At 47.6% G+C, this 23,353-nt stretch overlaps 1 protein-coding gene across 1 annotated transcript in view; it reads left to right on the top strand.

Annotated features, from left to right (window-relative positions):
* HSPG2 (heparan sulfate proteoglycan 2) overlaps window positions 1–23,353 on the top strand; it is an 83,587-nt gene that overhangs the window by 43,234 nt on the left and 17,000 nt on the right. The window contains exons 38-57 of the mRNA XM_044668716.1: window positions 2,352–2,503; window positions 4,072–4,213; window positions 4,973–5,124; window positions 5,834–5,969; window positions 6,183–6,334; window positions 7,275–7,416; window positions 8,440–8,591; window positions 8,776–8,923; window positions 10,062–10,213; window positions 10,733–10,874; window positions 12,696–12,847; window positions 12,996–13,137; window positions 13,256–13,399; window positions 16,167–16,301; window positions 16,397–16,581; window positions 16,960–17,155; window positions 18,887–19,066; window positions 19,149–19,409; window positions 20,074–20,085; window positions 21,772–21,964. Coding sequence (XP_044524651.1) covers window positions 2,352–2,503; window positions 4,072–4,213; window positions 4,973–5,124; window positions 5,834–5,969; window positions 6,183–6,334; window positions 7,275–7,416; window positions 8,440–8,591; window positions 8,776–8,923; window positions 10,062–10,213; window positions 10,733–10,874; window positions 12,696–12,847; window positions 12,996–13,137; window positions 13,256–13,399; window positions 16,167–16,301; window positions 16,397–16,581; window positions 16,960–17,155; window positions 18,887–19,066; window positions 19,149–19,409; window positions 20,074–20,085; window positions 21,772–21,964 — 3,070 coding nt within the window. The remainder of the gene's footprint in view (window positions 1–2,351; window positions 2,504–4,071; window positions 4,214–4,972; window positions 5,125–5,833; window positions 5,970–6,182; window positions 6,335–7,274; window positions 7,417–8,439; window positions 8,592–8,775; window positions 8,924–10,061; window positions 10,214–10,732; window positions 10,875–12,695; window positions 12,848–12,995; window positions 13,138–13,255; window positions 13,400–16,166; window positions 16,302–16,396; window positions 16,582–16,959; window positions 17,156–18,886; window positions 19,067–19,148; window positions 19,410–20,073; window positions 20,086–21,771; window positions 21,965–23,353) is intronic.

Here is a 23,353-nt window from a genome sequence, read left to right as displayed (position 1 = left end):
GTGTGTATATATGTATATATTCTTCCCCCTTTGAACCAATTCCATTGAGAGAGGGATTGAGCATTGCCTGCTGGGCTCTTCCCCATCCCCTCCCCCAATTTTCTCCTCCATTATTTGTTCCAAAATTTGATTTGAGATGTTATCTTAAAGTTGTTTGGAGGGGAATGTTGGAAGAGTTCAGCTGGGTGGCTGCCCTTTACCCACCATCTTGACTCCACTTCCAATCCTCTCTTTATCTCTGGTATCAGGTCCATGGCTCCCGGCTTCAACTATACCAGGTGTCTCCAGCTGACTCGGGAGAATATGTGTGCCGGGTAGTAGGCAGCTCCAGCCATCAGGAAGCCTCCGTCCTTGTCACCATTGAGGCCCAGGGTTCCAGCCATGGTTCTGTTCCTGGTAAGGACTCTTCTAGATTTCTGGGATGATGTATAACCTCAGAGTAGCCCTGTTCCATCCTTGGCCCTTGCTTGGCAATTTTATATACCCTGTGGTAGTAGAAGCAAAAGATTGATCCTCAGGACCAGGCAGGTTTTCGGCCTGACTTGGGCTACCATCACAGTCACAATATTTCAATTTGTTGGGGTTTTTTTTACCCTTATTTTCTGTCTTAGAATCAGTTCTAAGACAGAAAAGCAGCAAGGGCTAGACGATCAGGTTTCAGCGACTTGCTTGTACCCCTGAGGAAAGTGAGGCTCAGAAAGGAGAATGGCTCCATCTATAGTCAGTATCAAAGCTAGGTTTCCTGTACCAAGAACCAGTGAGAAGAATCCTCCAAGATTTGAGGCCAGAATCCCAGGTCTGCTACCCAGGTCAAAAGAAGCATTTATTAGACGCTTGCTTTGGGGCCAGCATAATGGATAAAGGGCCAATCTCAAATTGAGTCTCAGGGACTTTCTAGCTGGGTAGCCCTGAGCAAGTCACTTAAACTCATTTGCCTAGCCCTTGCCCTTCTGTCTTAGAGTTGTTATTAATGAAGAAAGTACGCATTTTTTTAAAAATTGCCACAGGTCAAGCATGACACTAAATCTAGGAATACAAATAGAAAAGTAAGACAAGAGAAGAAAGCTCCTGGGTTCAAATATGAGCTCAGACAAGTCACTTAGCCCCCATTTCCTTGCCCTTGCTGCTCTTCTGCCTTGGAAACAATACTTAGTATTGATTCTAAGATGAAAGGTGAGGGTTTTTTAAGAAAATAAGATGGCCCTTGCCCTCAAGGAGCTTACAATCTAATAGGAGATATAATCATTTTTTTTTTAAACCCTTACCTTCTGTCTTGGAGTCAATACTGTGTATTGACTCCAAGGCAGAAGAGTGGTAAGGGTAGGCAATGGGGGTCAAGTGACTTGCCCAGGGTCACACAGCTGGGAAGTATCTGAGGCCAGATTTGAACCTAGGACCTCCCATCTCTAGGCCTGGCTCTCAATCCACTGAGTTACCCAGCTGCTCCCTAAATATAATCATTTTTTTTTTAAACCCTTGTACTTTCGGTGTATTGTCTCATAGGTGGAAGAGTGGTAAGGGTGGGCAATGGGGGTCAAGTGACCTGCCCAGGGTCACACAGCTGGGAAGTGGCTGAGGCCGGGTTTGAACCTAGGACCTCCTGTCTCTAGGCCTGACTCTCACTCCACTGAGCTACCCAGCTGCCCCTAAATATAATCATTTTTAGTGGTAGGGGAAGAAAGTTTTGAACTGGGCAGTCACAGAGATTGTGAATGGAGTCATACAGCATCCTTTCCTTTCCAGTATTGATGATAGTTTTGGTTTGGTTTGGTTTGGTTATTACTGCCTATGGGTCCTTGGGCAAGTCATTGTTATTCATTTGGGCCTTAGTGTCCTCATTTACAAGATGAAGGAGTTGGACTGGGTGACCTGTCAGTCTCTCATCCCTAAATCTATGATTCTATGACTCCCAAGTCTGGGAATCTTTCCATGATACTTTGCCACCATCATTTTCTAGGCAATTGGTTGGTGCAGGGCTTAGAGTCAGAAAGACACAAGTTTGACTCCTGCCTTAGAATCTTATTATAGCTTGATGATCGTGGGACAAATCTCAAGCCTCAAGGATCAAGTCACAGCTTCAGTTTTCTCATCTGTAAAATGGGGATAAGTAATAGCATCTCCCTTCTAGGATATATGTGAATATTATATATGTATATAAATATATATAGTATATAAATAGATACATGATATATATATTTAAAGATAATATATATAAAACACTTTGCAAATCATAGCATGCTAAAGAAATGTTAGCTAATTATTATTATGTTCCCACTATACCTATAAATTTATGCTTTTGCTTTCTGTTGTCTCTATCCAAGAAGTCCTGATCAAACTTCTTTGTTCTCCAGGCTTAGGAGTCACTCCCCCAGTGAGGATTGAGTCTTCCTCCTCATCCATCACAGAAGGACAGACTTTTGAGCTGAACTGTCTGGTCTCTGGACAGGCCCATGCCCAGGTTACCTGGTATAAGCGTGGTGGCAGCCTTCCCGCCAGACATCAGGTAAGAAAGGCATGGCTGTTCAACCTCGTGTTTTCCAGGAAAAGAATGGGTTCCAGAAATCCAAAAGGATGGCAGGGAGGTGAGGCAGGGGACCCTCTTGATCATCCGTCTTCTCTTGGGCACAAGCCCAAACTGGACCTAATTCCAGCTGCTGGGCCTCTAAGAGGCTGCTTAGCTCTGATGATGGAGGCCTGGAAACCAAGAGTACTTGCATTAAGTCTCCCAGGGCAGAGTTTATGAAACCACTCTGAATACCTGTGTTCCTTGTCTTTTGCAGATAGTAGCCACCTGTCCGATTCTATTCAGTAGTCATATTTTTAAGTGCCTGCCATGAGCTAGGCACTGCCCTCAGCACTGACTATATGAAGATGAAAATTAGGAAGACCCTGATGTCAAGGAACTTCTTTTTACTATCAGAATTCCTAGCTGTGTGACCCTGGACAAGTCACTTAACCCAGTTTGCCTAGCCCCTTACCCTTCTGTCTTAGAATCATTACTAAGACAGAAAATAAGTGTTTGTTTGTTTTAATTTTTGCAATGGGCCAAGCATTATGCTCAGCATATACAGTCACTTATGTACCAAGCACTAGCGATACAAATATATTTTTAAAAAATGAAACAATCCCTGCCCTCAAGGAGATTACATTCTACTGATGAAACACATATAACATATATAAAGAGTGTCCCAAAAAACTTAGTACAGAAAAATGGTGTGGGTCAAAGCTTCTGTGCAATCAGTGGTGGAAACAGGCCTGCAAGAGGCTGTTATATATTCAACTTGGGAGCCATAGGGAGAATGAATATTTTTTTAATGTGTTTGGACAAAAGAAAAATTCAATCAAAATTTGAAGAGAGTAGCAGCTAGGTAATGGGTAGAGCTCTAGGCCTAGAGGCAGGAGGACTTAGATTGAAATCTGGCTTCAAACACTTCCTAGCTAGGTGATGCTAGGTAAGTCATTTAACCCCAGTTGCTTAGCCTTTACCACTCTTCTGCCTTGGAACTAATACTTAGCATCAATTCTAAGACAAAAGGTGAGGGAGAAAGAAAGAAAGAAAGAAAGAAAGAAAGAAAGAAAGAAAGAAAGAAAGAAAGAAAGAAAGAAAGAAAGAAAGAAAGAAAGAAAGAAAGGAAGGAAGGAAGGAAGGAAGGAAGGAAGGAAGGAAGGAAGGAAGGAAGGAAGGAAGGAAGGAAGGAAAAGAAAGAAGAAAGAGGGAAGGGAGGAAGGAAGGAAGGAGAGAGAGAAAGGAACAAGGAAGAAAGAAAAAGGAGGAAAGGAGAGAAAAAAGAAAGGAAGGAAGGAAGATACTAATTTGAGAAGACCCGGGATTAGGTCTAACTGAATTAAAGTGATTGATTCTTTCAGCAGCCTCAGTATGGCCCAAGGCCCTGGAGTCCAAGTTGGGGGTGTGAGGGAGGGAGAAAAGGAGGCCAGTACCTGGTTCTCTGTAGCTGGGCTTAGAATGGTGCCAAGAAGACAAGTCAAGGAGGTGAGGAGTGGGAGAAAAGGCAGCATGCCCCTCTGACTCCTGCTCACCTCCCAACCTCCCCTCTTCCCACCCTGGCTCAGGTCCATGGCACCAGACTGAGGCTGTCGCAGGTGTCACCAGCCGACTCGGGCGAGTACGTGTGCAGAGTGCTTGGCAGCTCCAGCCCCCAGGAGGCTTCTGTCCTCGTCACCATCCAGCAGCGGCCAGGCCACCACGTCCACGGTGAGTTCACCTGGGGTAAGTGGGAGGAGTTAGCCAGAACCTGCTGTCATCTCATTGCTCTAGGTAGCATAGTAGATAGCATACTAGATATGGAATTAAGACCTGAGTTCATATCCTGCCTCAAACACTTACTAGTTGTGTGATCCTCGACACACACACAAAAATTCCCACTCAGCCTTAGTTTCCTCATCTGCAAAATAGGTATAATAATAGCACCTACCCCACTGGGCTATTGTGAGGATGATATAGATAAAATGTTTTGCAAACCTTAAATGCTACAAATGCTAATCATTGTTATTGGGAATCATCTGTGGATGGAGATGCAAATGGCCTGGGTTCAAATTCTAGCTCTACTATTTGCTACCCTTGTGACTTTGTTGATTAAGTCATTTAAGCTTAGACTTCCTTATCTATAAAACAAGGTGATCAGAGTAGATATTGGTGTAGAAAATATATCAATGTCCTTGGAATCAGAAAGACCTGGTTTCAAATCCTACCTTACTATTGCCACACTTAGTTGTTTACTTAGCAAATTACTTAATACTGTTGGGCCTCAGTTTTCCTCATCTGAAAAATAATGATGTTGGTCTTGATGGCCTTTAAGGTCCCTTCCAGCTCTTAATTGATAACCCCATGATCCTTCCAGATCTAATTTTCATGCCCCGTTAGCTAGAGTCTAGTGCTTTTTTATCCCCTCTGACCCCACCGGGTTCCTTCCTCTCTTACATTCTTACCCTTCCTTTCCTGTCTCCCCCTCAGCCCAGGGTGTTGTGTATCCTGTCCGAATTGAGTCCTCCTCTTCCTCCCTGGCCAACGGACAGACCTTGGACCTCAACTGCCTGGTGGCCAGTCAAGCACCACATACCATCACGTGGTACAAGCGTGGAGGCACTCTTCCTGCTCGACATCGGGTATGAGGGTTTCTGTGGAGTCAGGAGAGGAAATTCTAGATAGAAGATGGAGGGGAAAAGGAAAACAGGTTTGGGAGTGAGAGGAATTCTAAATATCTCGCCCAGGGCTGTAGTAGAAAGGCCTATGGCCTGGAATCAAGTGCCTGGCCTGAGACACTTCCAGGAGTCAGGACCCTGGACAAGGCTCCGCCCCTCTGGGGCTCCTGTCCTTATCAGTCAAAACAGGGATCCTTAGCCTGTGGTCTGGGACTTTGGTTTGCAAGCTTTTGAGAACTGTATTTCAGGATATGGGATTTCCTGTGTAATTTTATTTTATGCATTGAACCATGCTTCAAAGAAAGGTTTTAGAGGCTTTCCCAGGTTCCCCAGGGGTCTAGGAAACCAAAAAAGTTCAGAACTGCTGGAATAAAGTCTCTGAGGTTAGCCTGTGATGTATAAAAGAGGATTGATGATATTTCTGTGGTACTCTAGAGCAGCAGAAATAGAGCAGGGCTGGATAAAAAATGAAAAGGTCCCTGCCCTCAAGAGACTTCCATTGTCCTGGAGGAAATAAGAACTGGCACCAGTAAATACAAGACGAATCATTATTATGCTGATCCCTGATCCCATGTCTGTCTCAAGGGTGGCACTGACCCCTGCTTGGCCTCAATCCCAGGTCCATGGGAAGTATTGCTAGTTTAGGGACAAAGTCTGTTTCTCTTTCCCCCAGATTGTGGGCTCCCGACTGCGGATCCCCCAGGTCACCCCTGCTGACTCTGGAGAGTATGTATGCCATGTCAGCAACGGGGCCGGCTCCCAGGAATCTTCGCTCATAGTCACCATCCAGGGGGGTGGCTCCTCCCATTGTAAGGCCCCTTTTTCTTCTTCTCTGTCCTTCAGGGGTCTTCTGGGTGGCTCACTGGGCTGGGGGCAAGGGCTGACTAGGAGTCTTGACTGGGTTGTAGAAAAGCTGAGCATGGGATGATAAACAAGCCCCGGCGGGGGTCCCATACTGGGGAAAGCCCAGCATCACTCAGCCTCCCTCGCCTTTCTTTCTTACCCACCCTCTCTCTTGGCAGCCTCAGGCATCACTCCTCCTATCAGGATTGAGTCTTCATCCCCAGTGGTGACTGAGGGGCAGACCCTGGATCTCAACTGTGTAGTCCCTGAGCAGAGCCAAGCCACGGTGACGTGGTACAAGAGAGGGGGCAGCCTGCCTGCCCGCCACCAGGTACAGGTTGGGCAAGGGATGATCTCCATGTAGGAAGGACCCCTGAATGAGGACACAGGGTGTGGGAAGGAGAAAAGGGAAAAAGAAGAGAAAGGAGAGGCAATTCTGGGGGGCAGGGGATGGGGGGAATCTAAGATTCAAAATGCATAGTGCATCGTAAGGTAGGCTTGGAATCAGGAAGACCTAGTTCAGATCCCACTTCAATCACTTACTATTTGGCTGACTCTGAGCAAGTCATTCTAATCCCTCTGTGCCTCACTTTCCTTACTTGTAAAATAAGGGATTGATGGCTTTCAAGGTCCCTTCCAGCTCTGAACCTGTGACCCTATTATCAGGAGACCCCTGAGCCTCTTTGGCTCCTGCTAGAAACCCTCCTCTAAAACTGGAGACCCTCATTAGTTGGGACCCCTGGCAACAAACATGGTCTGGCAGTAATGATGTTTAACTCGGAACCAGATCAGAAGTCTGGATTCAAGGTCCAGCTGTGTCATTAACCAGTCATTAACGAGATCAACTAGGTAGTTGCTAGTGATATTTGTGGCACAGCAAGGGGTCAAAAGTGGGCATGGAAATAAGTAAGATGAAAGTTCATAGAGGCAGATGGGGAGAATAGGTATGACTCAAGGAACATAAAGGTAGAGAAAGGGGTTAGTGTGGCCGAGACCAAGTCTTTCCCACCCTTCAAAGCCCCATTTAAAGCCCACTTGGCATTTGAAAACGTCCTTGACTGCTTTAGCCTTCAGTGATCTCTTGGGGCAGGGGAATGAGGGGATTAGCCTGAATCACCTCTAAGGTTCTTCTGGTTCTGATAACCTATGAGTCCCAGTGCCTTGGGTTATCAGCAGCCAAAGAGTGTGAGAGGGGAGGCAAGGAGGAAGCTCTGCCTTTGACGTCCCTCTGTCAGCCTTCTTTTTCCATCCCCTCCTCTCCTCCATCCCAGGTCCACGGCTCCCGGCTCCGGCTAAACCAAGTGACATCGTCTGATTCTGGAGAGTATGTGTGTCGAGCTAACAACAACATAGAAGCCCAGGAGACCTCCATCGTGATCTCTATCCCCTCCAACAACCCCAGCAACCCCTCCTGTGAGTATGATCCTGATCATTGACTCATCAGTTCAGCTGTTCCACTATCAAGTGCTTCCTTTGTGTGGGGCATTTTTAGAGGGACTGGGAAGGCAAAGGCAAAAATGAATGCATGCCTGCCTTCCAGGGGCTTGTACTCTACCACTAGGAGCCAGTCCAACACTGGGTGACCTGGGTCTTCATCCTAACTCTTCCAGCTCCTCGATTTTCCCTTGCCAAGTCACTTCCCTCTGTGGGCTTCATTTTTTCTCTATAAAATGCAACAAAGCATGATGTCATCATACACAGTCCTAGGAACCTTCTGTATCATCTTGGACAGTCACTTGCCCTTGTTTTTTTAAATCTGTAAAATGTCAGGATTGGGCTAGGTGGCCTTTACTGTCCAGTACTAAATCTAGTGACTTTTGTCCTTCTTCTTTCCCAGAACTAATAAGAGGGTGATTTGAAAATATCAGGGGTAAAATAATATGAGGCTGTGGTATTGTTATTATTAGGACACTTTGGGGAAAGTGCCTTGACTCACCCTTTCCCCTACCTCCCCCAAACCACTGCCCTGGGATCCCAGAAAAGCAACAGTCTAGTCTCCATAGGCAGGCTTGGCCTGGGATAACCAAGGAGCCCACTAGATACATGATCCTCCGACGTGTGTAACCCAGATCAAATCTCCTGCCAACACCGGGAGAAAGAAGAGAAGAGAAGGGAAGGAGGAAGATATATAACTTAGGAAAACTGGTGTGGAAATTTGTTGTTCCGTGTCACTGGTAAAATATAAAAATATAAATACATAGTCCTCAGAGTAAACTGTGCCTTCACTAGCATTGTGGATAGGATGGATGGAGTTAGGAAGACTTGAGTTCAAATCCATGCTTAAATACTTACTAACCAGCCACTTAACTTAATCTTTCAGACTTAGTTTATCCTTCTGAAAATGATGGAATTTAATTTAATGATGGAAATTAATTTAAACTTGACAGCCTCTAACTCTGTCTGTATGCTCCTCTGACCTGCCCTTTCTCCTCTTAGCCCCAGGAGCTACATCGCCTATCAGGATCGAATCCTCTTCCTCATCTGTAGCCGAAGGACAGACCCTGGACCTGAACTGCCTCGTTTCTGGTCAGGCCCATGTGCAGGTCAAATGGTACAAGCGTGGGGGCAGCCTCCCTGCCCAGCACCAGGTATGGGGCCTTAGTCTAAAGGATTCCTTCAGCCAGGAGTGTGTTGCCCTAGGCCCTGGTCTGCCAGGGCTCCAGGAGAGGTCGGCAGGCATGGAGGGATGTCAGGTCAAGGCAGGATCAAAGGGACTTGGTCCAAGTGTCTCAACAACAACGGGTTCCTTCGATCATTTTCTCTCGGGCTCAGGTCCAGGGCTCCCAGCTGAAGCTTTTCCAGGTTTCTCCAGCTGACTCGGGAGAGTATGTATGTCGAGTGATTGGTGGTTCCAGTGTCCAAGAAGCTTCTGTCCTTGTCACCATTGAGGCTGCTCACCCTAACTCTGGTTCTGTCCCAGGTGAGGCCTCTGGCATCAGGGAAAATGGGCCACCGAGGGAGGAGAGATCATGCAGGGAAGGTGGAATTCAAGGCAGGGCAAGGAGGCCAGGAATGGAGCCGGCAGCCCTGGTTCTGTCTGCTTTCTGAACCAAAACAGATCTCAGAGAATATCTAATCCAGCCTCTGCTTTTGATCCTTTCGTGGCAGGGAACTCACTCCTTCCTAAAGTAGCCCATTCTCCTTGATCTCTGTGATCAAATGTTTCCTTCCATAGCACCTTTTAGTAAATACTCCTTTCTAAAAGTTACTTAAGGCTGGTTAACTAAAATGATTCTCAGCTCATTATCTGGGGAGGCACTCCAGGGGGCGCTCAAGCCACGGCATTCTAGAATCCCTCTTGCCTTCAAGGGTACCACTAGAACTCGGAAGAGAGATGTAGTGAGCCTTGCTCTGGAGACTCCCCTGGGAGGGTAGGAATTGACTAAGGCTCCTCAGAGCCTTATGGGCTATACTTCAGGTTTTTTAATTTTTAATTTCAATACATTTCCACGTAAGTTTTCCATTGTTATATGATCCAGATAGTCTCCCTCCCTTCTCCCCTCCCCCCTCCTGGAGCTGGCAAGCCATTCAATCTAGATTATACCATGCAAAATATATTTCCATATTGTTCATTTTTGTAAGTGAATAATCTTAGAAAACCAAAACCCCAAATCATAATTTATAATAATCTTATAAAATCAAAACCCCAAATAAACAAGTGAAAAATTATAGGCTTCCTTTTGCATTCTTACTCCAACAGTTCTTTCTCTGAAGGTGGATAGCATTCTGGGTAGCTCAGTAGATTGAGAGCCAGGCCTAGAGATGGGAGGTCCTGGGTTCAAATCTGGCCTCAGACACTTCTTAACTAGGTGATCCTGAGGCAGTCATTTAACCCTCATTGCCTCACCCTTACCACTCTTCTACCTTAGAACAAATACCCAGTGTGGATTCTAAGCTGGAAGGTGAGGGTTTAAAAAAAAAGTGGGGTCCTAAATCAGGAGTGGTAACCTGAGTCAGTCTAGGCTGCTCAAGGTGGGGATAGAGAAAGCTGGAGCAGGGGGAGATAGCCATTATGTGGGGAGAGTCCTTGTTTGCTGATGCTCCTTCTGTGCCCACAGCCCCAGGCATCATCCCGCCCATCAGGATTGAGTCCTCCTCCTCCTCTGTGGCAGAAGGACAGACAGTGGATCTGAACTGTGTGGTGGCAGGACAGGCCCATGCCCAAGTCTCATGGTATAGGCGCGGGGGCAGCCTCCCTGCAAGGCACCAGGTATGGGGAATTTAGGGGCTGGGGAAACCTCAGGGAGAGGGAGAAATCAGAGAGAAGGTCCCTCTGCTCACGTCCTGCCCAGGAAAAGAAATGGTTTGAAGCCCCTGAGGTGCACAGTGGAGGTGGGTCAGACTCAGCAGTGAAGGGAAGAATTAAGGGGCACAGCAGAGAGAATCAGAGGGTATGGAATAATTAGAGGGCACAGGTGGGTGAAAGAGCATGAGTCCTTACACTATTTATAGGATTCCTGAGACATACATCCAGTTATAGCCTTCAGAATGGTCAGGGAATGTAATGATCTGTTTGGATAATTAGGAATAAAAGTATAACAAAATATGTTAAAACAAAAATAAACAATATTCATTTCTTTAAAAAAGAAAGAAAGAAAGAGCATGGGTCCTGGTGGTCAGCGGTGGTGAGCAGTATATATGGCTGGTCAAAGGGCCTGAGAAATTCAGAGTCATCATCCCTGCTCCCCTATTGCTTCCTTACCTTCCTGTGTCCTCTTTCCCTGCCCAGGTCCATGGCTCCCGGCTACGGCTGAACCAGGCATCCCCAGCTGACTCTGGCGAGTATGTATGCCGGGTGCTTGGTGGCCCCAGTCCCCAAGAGACTTCTATCCTGGTCACCATCAAAGCCCTAGGCCCCGGCACTGGCCCTGGCCCTGTCGTCCCAAGTGAGTGCCTTTGGGTGGCTGAGGCCATGAGAATTAGAAGTGGGGCTGCTGCCGATTCTGGGGTTTGGGAAGAAACTGGGGATCCTGGTGGCCATCAGGAATAGCCTGGGCCTGAATGTATGGATGCTGAGACTTTGCTTGACCATCTCCTATGCCCTGCTGTAGTGCCTCCCCCCAACACACATTCTCTCTCTGTCTCTGTCTCTCTCTTTCCCCCCACTCCTCCCTCTCTCTCTCCTCTCTGTCTCTGTCTCTGTTTCTCTCTCTCTCTTTTTCTCCCCTACCTTTCTCTCTTCTCTCTCCCTCCCTCTATCTATCCCTGTCTCTCTTTCCTCTCTGTCTCTGTCTCTTCTCTGTCTCTGTCTCTCTGTCTCTCTGTCTCTCTGTCTCTCTCTGTCTCTTTCTCTCTCTCTCTCTCTCTCTCTCTCTCTCTCCTATCTCCTGGAAGACCCCAAAGGCCAGAGGGAACCTGGCCATGTCTGTCAGGCTAAAGGCCATAGATCTTCTGTTTAAGAAATAAGAAAGGGGGCACCCAGGGGAGGGAGATAGAGCTCTGCTATATGTCCTCAAATACCTAACGACTTGGGGACAATCCAATCCAAAAAAACACTTTGAATGGATAATGCTAGGCATTGAGAATATTAAGATGAAAAATGGCCTCTCCTTACCCTTTAGAAGATGACAGTCTTCTAGGGAAGGGTGAGTGTGTGAAGGATAGATACTGTTGTGAGGAAGATCATTTAAGATTAGTTACATATAATTTATATGGACCTAGCAGGAAGGGCTGGAGCATTCCAAGATGGAATGAAGGAGCAGGAATTAGGGCTTGTGCTCTGAGAGAGACTCCATTAGTGGTTGGTACAAACTGTTGCTAGCCCTGGGAGATCTCAGGCCTGCATCCTGATTCCCTGGGATCCTGAGTGGTGGAGGCTTTCAGCAAGTGGACAAGCCCTACTTCCTGCTTCTTCATTCCATCTTGGAATGCTCCAGCCCTTCCTACTAGGTCCATATAAACTATATGTAACTAATCTTAAATGATCTTCCTCACAACAATACAGATAAAGTGGGGAAAACTTCTGAAGAGAGACTTCCCTTTTAGCTGAAGGGGATAATAGAAGGCTTTATGAGAGGAGGTGATCTCTAAGCTCAGTCTTGAGAGGAGAGAAGGTTCTGTGACTAGGGAGCTCTGAGGAAGGTGTCCCAGGTATTGGGCAACTTTGGCAGACGTGCCCAGGAGGGAGAAGGCAGCATTAAAGAAGAGCTCATTGTCAGGGCAACTAAGTGGCTTAGCGGATAGAGAGCCAGGCCTAGAGATGGGAGGTCCTGGGTTCATATCTGACCTCAGACACTTCCTAGCTGTGTGACCCTGGGCAAGTCACTTCACCCCCATTGCCTAGACCTAACCACTCTTCTACCTTGGAACTGATACATAGTACTGATTCTAAGATGGAAGGTAAGGGATTGTGAAAGAAAGAAAGGAGGGAGGGAGTGTGTGCCTTTTGTGTGCCAGAGCCTTGGGGAAGCACTGGGGATTCAGGAAAGGGGGAGATCCAGCTTGGGCCTCAAAGAGCTCCATTCTCCCAGGAGAGACAACCTTCAACCCAACGTGTCCACATAGCCCAGTGCCAGGGGAGGGAAGGCCCCAGTGTTCTTGACCAAGGTGCTAACTTCTCCAGCCTCAGTTTCCCCGTGTGTCCCACAAGGAGTTAGATGTCCTGAGCTCTGAGACCCTTTGAATTAAATTGAACTTGGAGTTCTTGAGGGACGATGACCTCCTGCCCCATCCCCCGCCATGTGTGCCCGCAGCTGCTGCCACCTTCATACCTATCAGAATTGAATCCTCGACGCCATCAGTGACTGAAGGGCACACCGTGGATCTGCACTGTGTGGTCGCTGGGCAGCCCCAGGCCCAAGTCACGTGGTACAAGAGAGGGGGGACCCTCCCCGCCAGACATCAGGTATGGAGCGGGCCAACGTCTCCTCCCTCACCCCTGAGCCTTCCCCGGCTTTGCCCTCTCTTGGCCGGTGGGGTGGCTTCCTTGAGCCTGGAAGGTGGCCTCCCTCCCCGGCCCATCTGGAGCTTCTCTGGCCCCGACTCCTCCTCAGGTCCACGGCTCCCTCCTGAGGCTGTACCAGGTATCTCGCACGGATGCGGGCGAGTACGTGTGCCGCGTGATCGGTGGCTCTGGCCCTCCCCAGGAAGCTTCTTTCTCCATCGCTGTTCTGCCTTCCACCGCTGAATCCTACCGTGAGTCGGGCCCCCACAAAGAGAGCAGGCCCTGCCCTGCTTCTCCCCCGACCCCCCACCCCACCCCCAGTCCCTCACCCCGAGCCCTCCTGCCCCACTGAGCCTGCCTGTCCTCCAGGCCTGCAGAGCCCCGTCATCTCCATCGACCCTCCCAGTGCCACCGTGCAGCAGGGCCAGGATGCCACCTTCAAGTGTCTGATCCACGACGGGGCGGCCCCCATCAGCATCGAATGGAAGATGGCACGAAACCAGGAGCTGGAAGGTGAGCAGAGCCTTGGAGGGACCCAGCCCTGCCTAGGGGGGCGCTGAGTAAGCCAAGAGTGTCCACCAGGGGAGGGGGGAGGCCCAAGGGCAAGAGACTTGTCTGTACAGAAAGCCAAGGGTGTCAGGGGTCCGCAGCCATAACCCCAAGTCTTAAGGGAAGGGAAGCTTGTCTGTTAGGCTTCTAAGGAAGGATTCTTTGGATAGTTAGAAGGCTCTTACATCAAAGAAGGATATTTTAATTTATTACTAATAAATACTTATTTAATAAGAGCTCTTAATTTAATAGTAATTTTATTGACGTTATTAATAGATACTTATTTGATATGAGTTATTTAATATTAATTTTAACATGTTACTAACATATTTATTTAATATGAGCTTTTAATTTAATATTGCTTTTGTTGATACATTATTAATAGATACTTATTTAATATAAGCATTTAATATAACTTATTAATATGTTATTAATAGATGTTTAACATAAACTTTTAACTTAATATTATTTTTATGGATATATTATTAATCAATACTTATTCAATATGAGCCAGCCTTTGTATAATGTTTTAAGGCTTCCAAAGCACTTGATAAAGGATATTTCATTTGATCTTCATAAGAATGCAAAGCGCTTTGTCTCCATTTTACAGATGAGGACAGTGAGGCTAGAGGGTTAAATGACTTGCCCAAGGTCACAAAGCTGATCTGAAGCAGGATTATGAGCTCAGATCTTTCTTATTCCTAGTCCAGCACTCTGTGCCCACTGTGTCTGCTAATGAGCACTTTTTCATTTGGCCCAAGTGAACAGAACCAGAGCTATGAATAGAAGCTGAAGTGAGACAGATTTTATTTGACTAAATATAAAGGGGAATCCTTAAAAATGGTTGTTGTTCAGTCATTCCAGTAGAGTCCAGCTCTTCGTGGCCCTATTTGGGATTTTCTTGGCAAAGTTATTGGAGTGGTTTGCCATTTCCATCTCTGGCTCATTTTACAGATGAGAAAACTGAGGCAGACAGTGTTAAGTGACTTGCCCAGGCTCACACAGCTAATAAATGTCTGGGGCCGGATTTGAACTCAGATCCTCCTAACTCCATGACCAGCACTCTATCCTTAGCACCATCTGACTGCCCATACATTAAAAATTAGATATATCCAATAGTGACATGTGCTGCCTTTGGAAGGTAGTGAGTTTCTCATCACCAGAGCTCTTCAAATAAAGAACTTCTATAAAGAGGATTCCTGATTCTGTATGACTTTTGAGAATAGGTCCGAGGAGGGTCTGAGGCAATAAGAATCTGTTTTCCCTGGAGTTCTTGTGCAGAGCCCACCTGGGAAAGATCTCCTCCAAAGGATTCCTGCTCAAATGGGGATTAGATGGACTCTGACATGTGGAATAAGCAGGGTGTTAGTGATGCTGGTCTTAATTACACTGCCTATGCAAGACATGGTCGTCCTAGGAAAATAGGGAGAGCAGGAGGCTGGTGTGCCTGAGAGCCTTGGCTGCTGAGTCTGGGCATGAGCTCCCCACCTTCAGGGAGTGGGTGAAGGGTTGGTCACTTGGTGGAGCCACACTGGGGACTTGGTCATGATATAGCTCTCAAAGGCTACGACTTGATGCCTTGGGGTTCAGGTTTTTTTTGATCCTTATCTTCTGTCTTAGAGTCAATACAGTGTATCAGTTCCAAGACAGCAGAGCTGGGAAATGGGGTTAAGTGACTTTCCAGGACCACACAGCTAGGAAGTGTCTGAGACCAGATTTGAACCCAGGACAACCTCCTGTCTCTAAACTTGGCTTTCTATCCACTGAACCATCCAGCTACCCCTCTGGATACCATTTGATCCCATGAACCCTCCCTTAGGATATGTACAAACACCAGACCACCTGATCGTGACATGGGTAACATGAGTCATGAATCATGAGGCCCAACTGGAGATGCCCTGATCATATCAAGAGACATTTTCCCATTGAGAAGCAAGAGTTTAGTGGAAGGACCTCTAGACACAGAATCAGGAGACCTGGGTTCAAATTGCAAATCTCACCAGATCCTGGACAAATTATATTAACTGTCTGGCACACATTTTCCTCATCTGTAAAATGAGTGGCTGGACTAAGTGGTCTCTAAGGTCCCTCCTAAATGACATCCTATGTTCTAAGATTCCTCCAAGTTCTGGCCTTCTCTGTTCTCTGACCTTTTCCCATTTGAAATTGTGTTCTAAGGGCTTTTCAGATCTCCGGTTCTATGCCTTCTGCTCTAAAATCCCTCTTAGTCCTGATGTTGTTCTAGGATCCCTCCAAGCTCTAACATTCATATTTTAAGGTTCTTTTCAGCTCTATGTTCTTAGGTCCCTTTCATACTTACTATTCCAAAATTTCTTCCCAATCTAATGTTCTGTGTTCTGAGGTCCCTCCTAACTCTGACAATTTGTGTTCTAAATTCCCTCCAGCTCTGACATTCTGTGTTCTAAGGTCCCTCCCAGCTCTGACATTCTGTGTTCTAAGTTCTCTCCCAGCTCTGACATTCTCTGTTCTAAGGTCTCTCCCAGCTCTGACATTCTCTGTTCTAAATTCTCTCCCAGCTCTGACATTCTCTGTTCTAAGGTCTCTCTCTGCTCTGACAGTCTCTGTTCTAAGGTCTCTCCCAGCTCTGACATTCTGGGTGTTCCTAAGAGAGGAGAGCACTTGGAGATGGGGAGAAGCATGAGGGACCATAGGGGCCTAAAAGGGTGGAGGACTAGGACCAGAGCTGATCCTGTCTCACTCTCCTTTGTAGACAATGTGCATCTCAGCCCCAATGGCTCCATCATCACCATCATGGGTGCTCGGCCCAGCAACCACGGGACCTACCGCTGTGTGGCCTCCAACCCCTACGGTGTGGCCCACAGCGTCGTCAGCCTCAGCGTGCAGGGTAAGTGTGGAAGGCACCATCTCTGGGTGATGGAGATGTTCCTGGGGGCCTAGCCCAGATGGATCCCCTGAACCCTGCTTCCCTGCCTCCCTCAGGCCCCCCCACAGTGTCCGTGCTCCCTAAGGGTCCCGTGCAGGTGAAGCTGGGCAAAGCCATCTCTCTGGAGTGTGTCAGTGCTGGAGAGCCCCGTCCTTCTGCCCGCTGGATGCGCATTGGGACCCCGCTCAAGGTGGATCGTCATCGGACTCTGGGGCCTATGGACAGCCACGCTGTGCTGCAGGTGAAGCTTGGGGTCCAGGCGGGCTAGGGGGTTCTTTTAAAAAGCCAGCCCAAGAAGGGGGTATGGTAGGGTAAGAAATGGGGATGCTCTGATAATGCATCTATAACCCAGATCAAATGGTTTGCCAAGCTCCAGGAGAGGAGAAAGAGCCAGGCCTGGAGTCACAGGAGAGCCTGGGTTCGAATCTGACCTCAGATTCTTCCAGACTGGGGCCCCCTGGGCGAGTCACTGAACCCCAAGTGCCTAGGCCTTTCATGCTCTTCTGTCTTGAAAGGGATGCTTCCTAAGGGTTCTAAGACAGAAGATAAGGGTTCAGAAAATAAAGTGAAAAGAAGGGGCTGCCCCTGCGGTGGGGGCATTCTCTGTGCTTACCCACAGATTACAGAGGCCCAGCCAGAGGACGCAGGCACCTACGTCTGCTTGGCCCAGAATGCTCTGGGTTCTGCTCAGGCCCGGGTGGAGGTGAGTGTGGAGACGGGCGCCGCGGCCCTGGGGGCCCCAGAGGTGCGTGTGCAAGAGGCAGAGATGACTGTGGAAGCAGGGAAGACGGCCGTCCTGCGCTGCTCAGCCACAGGTAAGGGAGGGGACGCGTCAGGGGTCAGGGGTCAGGGTCAGGACCGCCTTAGGGACAGGCCTTCCGACATAGGGTCAGAAGATGGTTCTGGGAACTGGGCTCAGAGCGGCAGGATTGAACACTGGAGAAGGAGCCCTATGTAGAGTCAGGGGGACCAGGGTTCCCGTCTCACCGGGGCCTAGTGCATGTTTTTAGACAAATCTTTTATCTCTCCATATGGTCCATTTCCTCATCTGGAAAATGAAGGGGTTGGATTTGCTACCTTCTGCGGTCCTCTCCAGCCTTCAATCTATTAAACCTGTCCTCTGACCTCTAGCCCCATCTCTGATACTAGCTGGTGGGGGACTGAGTTCTTCCCATCACTTCTCCCTTGGAGCCTCAATTTTCTCCTCTTTAAAATGGGAGCTGGGTGGCTCCATGGATGGAGAGCCAGGCCTAGAGATGGGAGGTCCTCGGTTCAAATCTGGCCTCAGGCACTTCCCAGCTGTGTGACCCTGGGCAAGTCACTTAACCCCCATTGCCTAGCCCTTACTGCTCTTCTGCCTTGGAGACAATACATAGTATTGATTCTAGGATGGAAGGTAGGTTTTTTTTTAAAAATTAAATAAAATGGGAATATCCCATCCCCTATTTTCCTAACTCATTTGTAAATGTTAAAGTGTCCCAGAAATGGGTGAGGGAAGTATTGAAGTAGGCTGCTAGGGGGCAGAGTGCTAGTCCTGGAGTCAGGAGGACCCGAGTTCAAATCCAACCTCAGACATATTAGCAAGTCAACTTCATCTGTAAAATGGAACAATAAAATTTTTTGGGTCCCCTACTAATGCAGATAAGCCATTTGAGAAGTGCCCAGGAACTGAAGATAAATGATTTCCCCAAGGTCAAACAGGCCAGTCTGAGACAGGAGGTGAACCATGATTCCAAGAGATTGCTCTTGGTCAGGAGCACCTATAGAATAAATGAATGAAAAACCTAAGTGTCTATAATGTGCCATCCATTGTGCATAGTGCTGGGAATATATACATATGTAGATTTATATATTTAACATATTTATTTGATATATTTGTTACATTGTTTTTAATTAATGCATAACATTATAGTATATAAAATATGTTAGCATATTTTATAAATACATTAATACATAATTAAATATATATATTAATATATAAATATATATTAATACATAAATAAATATATATTTAAATCCCTGTGTTGAATTATTTTTCCAGGAGTAGCAGACTCCTTTGGAGGGGTGGAGGTCAGGGAGAGATGGGGAGCAGAAGCCCCAAGTCCCAGCTTGGCACACCCTTTCTAGGAACAATCGTAACGTTTATCTGATCCCTTAGCTAGTGGGAGAAGGTAGGCAGTGAGGTACCCTCCAGGGAACTGTGCTGGTGGCAAGATGGCTTGGTGGAAGGCTTGATAGGATATAAAGCTGACTCGTCTTGTCTGGTCTAGGATCCGGGGTGGCATCATTAAGGAGGCTCCTGAATCCCGTGGGGCCCGAGTTCCAAAACTGAGGAGATTAACAGCCTTTGGGGTGGGAGAGGAGGGCATGTTTTCTAGAGGCCCAAAGGGAGCTAGGGGGATGGTTGAATGGAATAAGAGTCATTTGGGGGGGTTATATTGGATTATTTCTAAAGTGTCTTCTACCTCTAACTCCTGTTAACCGTAGAGAGAGCTCCAGGATGCCGTGCCCTCACCCCAGCTCCTCCTGTCCTTTCTCCCCACTAGGCAGCCCCGCTCCCACCGTGCATTGGTCCAAGCTTCGGGCGCCTCTGCCCTGGAAGCATCAGCTGTCCGGTAACACCCTGATCCTCCCGGAGGTTGCCCAGCAGGACTCCGGCCAGTACATCTGCAACGCCACCAACTCGGCCGGGCACGCCGAGGCCACTGTCATCCTGCACGTGGAGAGTAAGGCCCCGGGCCTCGGGAGCCCCCCTGATCGGTGCTCTGCGCCCCCGCATCACACTCCTTTTGTATTTCTCTCCCGCAGGCCATCCCTACGCCACGACCATCCCAGAGGAGGCCCTGGTCGGAGTAGGAGAGATGGTGCAGTTTCAGTGCCTGGCGCACGGGACACCCCCACTCACGTTCCACTGGAGTCGGGTGAACGGCAGCCTCCCCAGGCGCGCAGCTGTCCGGGGGGACCTGCTGCGTATCCACCCCACGGCCCTCGAGGACGCCGGCCAGTACCAGTGCCTGGTCACCAACAAGGTGGGCTCTGCCCAGGCCTTTGCCCACCTCCGAATCCAGGGTGAGTGGCACATGGAAGGGGATGAGGGATGCCACTCCCTGGGCACAGGGGCTCCCTGGCCCTCACCCAGACCCAAAGATGCCCCGTCACCTCTAAACACCCACACCTTGATCGAGTTCATTCTACAAACAAGGCTCTGGCCTCTGGGATGGAAATATAGAAATGAGAAACAAAACCATTGGTGACCTCCTGGCTTTTAATGGGGTACAGCATGTACTTGGATAAGTTTTATATAAGCTGGGTCTACAGTCAGGAAGACCTGAGTTCAAATTTGTCCTTGTTTGCTGTGTGAGCCTGAGCAAGTCACTTAACCCTGTTTGCCTCAATTTCCTCATCTGTAAAATGGAGATAATAACAACACCTATCTCCCAGAGTTGTCACAAGGATCAAGCGAGATGATTTTATAACATGCTTGGCACATAGTAAGGGCTACATAAAAGCTAACTATTTTTATTATCATTAGATCAGCTAAGGGTTGAAGTGGGTAGAATAACAGGCCTTCAGTCAGGAAGACTCCTCTTCCTGAGTTCAAATCCAACCTCAGACACTTACTCACTGTGGGAGCCTGAACGAGTCCCTTCCTCCTGTTGGCCTCAGTTTCCTCAACTGTAAAAATGAGCTGGAGAAGGAAAGGGCAATCCACTCAAGTATCCTTGCCAAGAAGACCCTACAGGGAGTCAGGAAGAGTAGAACAACTCAACAACAGTTATTAGCATTACCATTACTGTTAGGGAGAGTTGAAGATAGATATTTGGGGAGGAAGAGAAGATTTCCTGTAGGGTGTTAGAGAAGGTTTCAGGAAAAAAGTGGGCCCTAATCAGAGCTCTAGAGGGAAGAGAAGACTTCTGAAAAGGGGACAGGAAGAGGAGAGAAAGTATCACAGGAAATCGAGATGCCACACGTCACCAATATGGTGTCTGCAGATATGGGTGGGCGTCCTGGCTCCTGTGCCCTTCAAGGCCTCTTTGGTTTGGGGTTTCCTCATCAATAAAATGATGTTGTTTTTATTTTTGGAAATGTGAAATAATTTATTCTTTGTATCGAGAAGGAAGAGCTGCAGGAATGTTGTTCACCAGTGGTCTGTGATCTTTATTCAAGGATCCAAGGCCTTAGGGTCTCAGGGTGGGATTCTGCAGCTTTCTCCTAGGGTGCACTTTTATATCAATAAAATCAAATCGATAAAATTTGAATTCAATGACCTGAGGTCTTTTCTAGCTCTAGACCTATGAACCTCAGATCCTAGGATAATAATTAACATTAAATCACTTGTAGAGCACTTTGTTTACTATGCCTGTCTATACCTTTGGTCTTGTGAGATGGGTGTTATTGTTATCTCCATTTGACAGATGAGGAAAATGAGGCTGAGAAGTCTGTGTCCCCAAGGTCCCAAAACTAGTTAAGAATTTGAAGTAGGATTTGAACCCAGGTTTTCCTGATTCTAAGTCCAATTCTATCTCCAGTTTGCCACCTGGCCGGATATCAGAGAAGTGCAAATTATTTCTTTTTTTCTATTAAATAGAAACGCTAGATGAAATCATTTGTAAATCAGAGTACCTGATTTTGGTGTAATTCAATTCAACATGTATTTACTAAGCACCTACTATGTGCTGGGCACTTTCCTACAAAGATTAAAATGAAACAATCACTACCTTCAAGGAACTTACATTCTTTGCTTTTATTTATTTTTATTTTTTAAAGAAAAATCTTAACTTCTGTCTTAGAATCAGTACTAAGTATCAATTCCAAGGCAGAAGAGTGGTAGGGTTTAGTGACTCTCCCAAGGTCACATAGCTAGGAAGTGACTGAGACCAGATTTGAACTCACGGCCTTCTGGCTCTCAATCCACTGAGCCACCTAGCTAGCCCCGTTCTATTGCTTTTAGATTCTACTTCTGTTTCTGATGATTCGTTGGCCCTTGGGCAGATCCTTTGTCTTGGGCTTCATCTCAGCATCTATGAGATGGAGCCTGGATCCCTGCATTGGATAACGGCTGAAAGTCCCCTCCAGTTCTAAAATCCGACGGATTCTAGGAGCATGAGGCCTAGGCAGACAACAGGGTCTCTTTAAAGTCAGAAACTTGCTCCATGGGGGGCTGGAAGGAGGGAGAGAATTTGTCACTGAACATTTTTTTAATTAATATTAAACTTTTTTAAATAAATAGATTGATAAAGTCAGGAACTACATCTGATTTCTCTATCCTATGCATCTAGTCTGCCTTTCTATTTCTAATGTTTAAAGCAAATGAAATATGAAGTGCCACAAGTCAGGACCCACCAGCCTCTTGTGCCAGCAGAAGGGCCAGGAAGGAGCTGTGTCCTCCCATGTAGTGGAGCCATGACCTCTTGCCTTGTTTCTGCAGGAGCCCACCCCGCAGGCCCCTTCCCCGCGGCTTCAGCTCCAGCCATGCACATCACCCCCCAGCAGGAAACCAGGGGCATCGGGGGCAGCGTCGAGTTCCACTGCACTGTACCTAGCGACCCTGGAGCCCAGATCCACTGGTTCAAAGAAGGAGGGCAGCTTCCTCAGGGTCATACTGTGCAAGACGGAGTGCTTCGGTGAGGAGGGGAGGCTGATGGGGGGTCTGTCCCTGGGGTCACCCTGTACAGGATGGAGTGCTTCAGTGAGGAGAGGAGGCTGACATGGGGGGAAAGAGGGTCTGTCCTTGAGGTCTCCACCATAGAGCCAATGATAGGGGGGGCCCTGGGGTCACCCTGTACAGGATGGGGTGCTTTAGTGAGGAGGGGAGGCCTCTACTAGGGTGGGAGGTCTGTCCCTGGGAGCTGATCATAGGGGGCCCTGGGCTCACACTCCACAGGATAGGGTGCTTCAGTAAGGAAGGAAGGAAGACTGACTTGGGGGGGGGGTGCTGTCTCTGGCATCCCTGCCATGGAGCCTACAATGGGGGGTTCTGGGGTCACCCCATGCAGGATGGGGAGGCTGACATGGGGGGCAGGGTCTGTGCTTGGGTCCCTTCCATGGAGTCTATGATAGGGAGCCCAAGGGTCCCAGGGTTCAAGCTCCACATGTAGAGGATGTAGTGACTTCAGCATCCTCCTAACAGCAGCTTCCATGGGAGCAGCTGTGCTTAAGGTTTACAAAGAAATGTCCTCACTGTCACTCTATGAGGTCACTTAACTAACCAGTCACTCGGTAAACACTGACTAAGGACTTTGCTTAATGGATTGAGAGCCAGGCCTGGAGATAGGAGGTCCTGGGTTCAAATGTGGCCTCTGATACTTCCTAGCTCTGTGATTCTGGACAAATCACTTAACCCCCCATTGCCTAGCCTTTGCTGCCCGTCTGCATTAGAGCTGTCCTAAGACAGAAAGTAAGGGTTAAAAAAACAGGTTAAAGACAGCCTAGCCTATGTGCTGAGCACTGTTCAAAGGGCTAACTCCGAAACCAGCAGTAAAAAAGACGATCCCTGCCTCAAGCTTCTATTCTAATGAGGGGAGCCAGCACGGATGAGAGAAAGACGGGATGAAGTGAGCTCATAGCAGAGAAAGTTCAGGAGAGAACCCAGAGGCTCGAGGGCAGAGAGATGTTCATGTTCATCTCCGGAATGTCGAGAACTGTTATGATTAAGATAAATATAGATTGATATTAAGAGAAGTATCAGTATTTTAATTAAGGCCATGTTGGTAAAATATAAGATGACCACGCACCTGCTAAGATCTAATTCAAGTTCCCCGCCATACCTTCTCTCTCCTGGCTCCCTCCTACCAAAAAGAGCATGTCCCAATCAAGTCCTCTCTATTTAAGCTACACTTTATGTTCGCTCACGTCATCATGTAAGTCTGGAAACCCATTGAATCATGGGAAATGTAGTTTCCAAGTCCCCTAAACATCCACAGGAAGTTTGTCATATATCTAAATATTTAAAACTCAAATGAACCCCAAATAACTCTCAATTGAACCCCCCAAAATTCCAAATAACACAGAAT

The sequence above is a fragment of the Gracilinanus agilis genome, chromosome 3 (assembly GCF_016433145.1).
Source record: "Gracilinanus agilis isolate LMUSP501 chromosome 3, AgileGrace, whole genome shotgun sequence".
In the NCBI taxonomy this organism is placed as follows: Eukaryota; Metazoa; Chordata; class Mammalia; order Didelphimorphia; family Didelphidae; genus Gracilinanus; species Gracilinanus agilis.
Note: the sequence above shows the minus strand (reverse complement) of the source record. Positions and strands in the feature narration are given on the sequence as shown.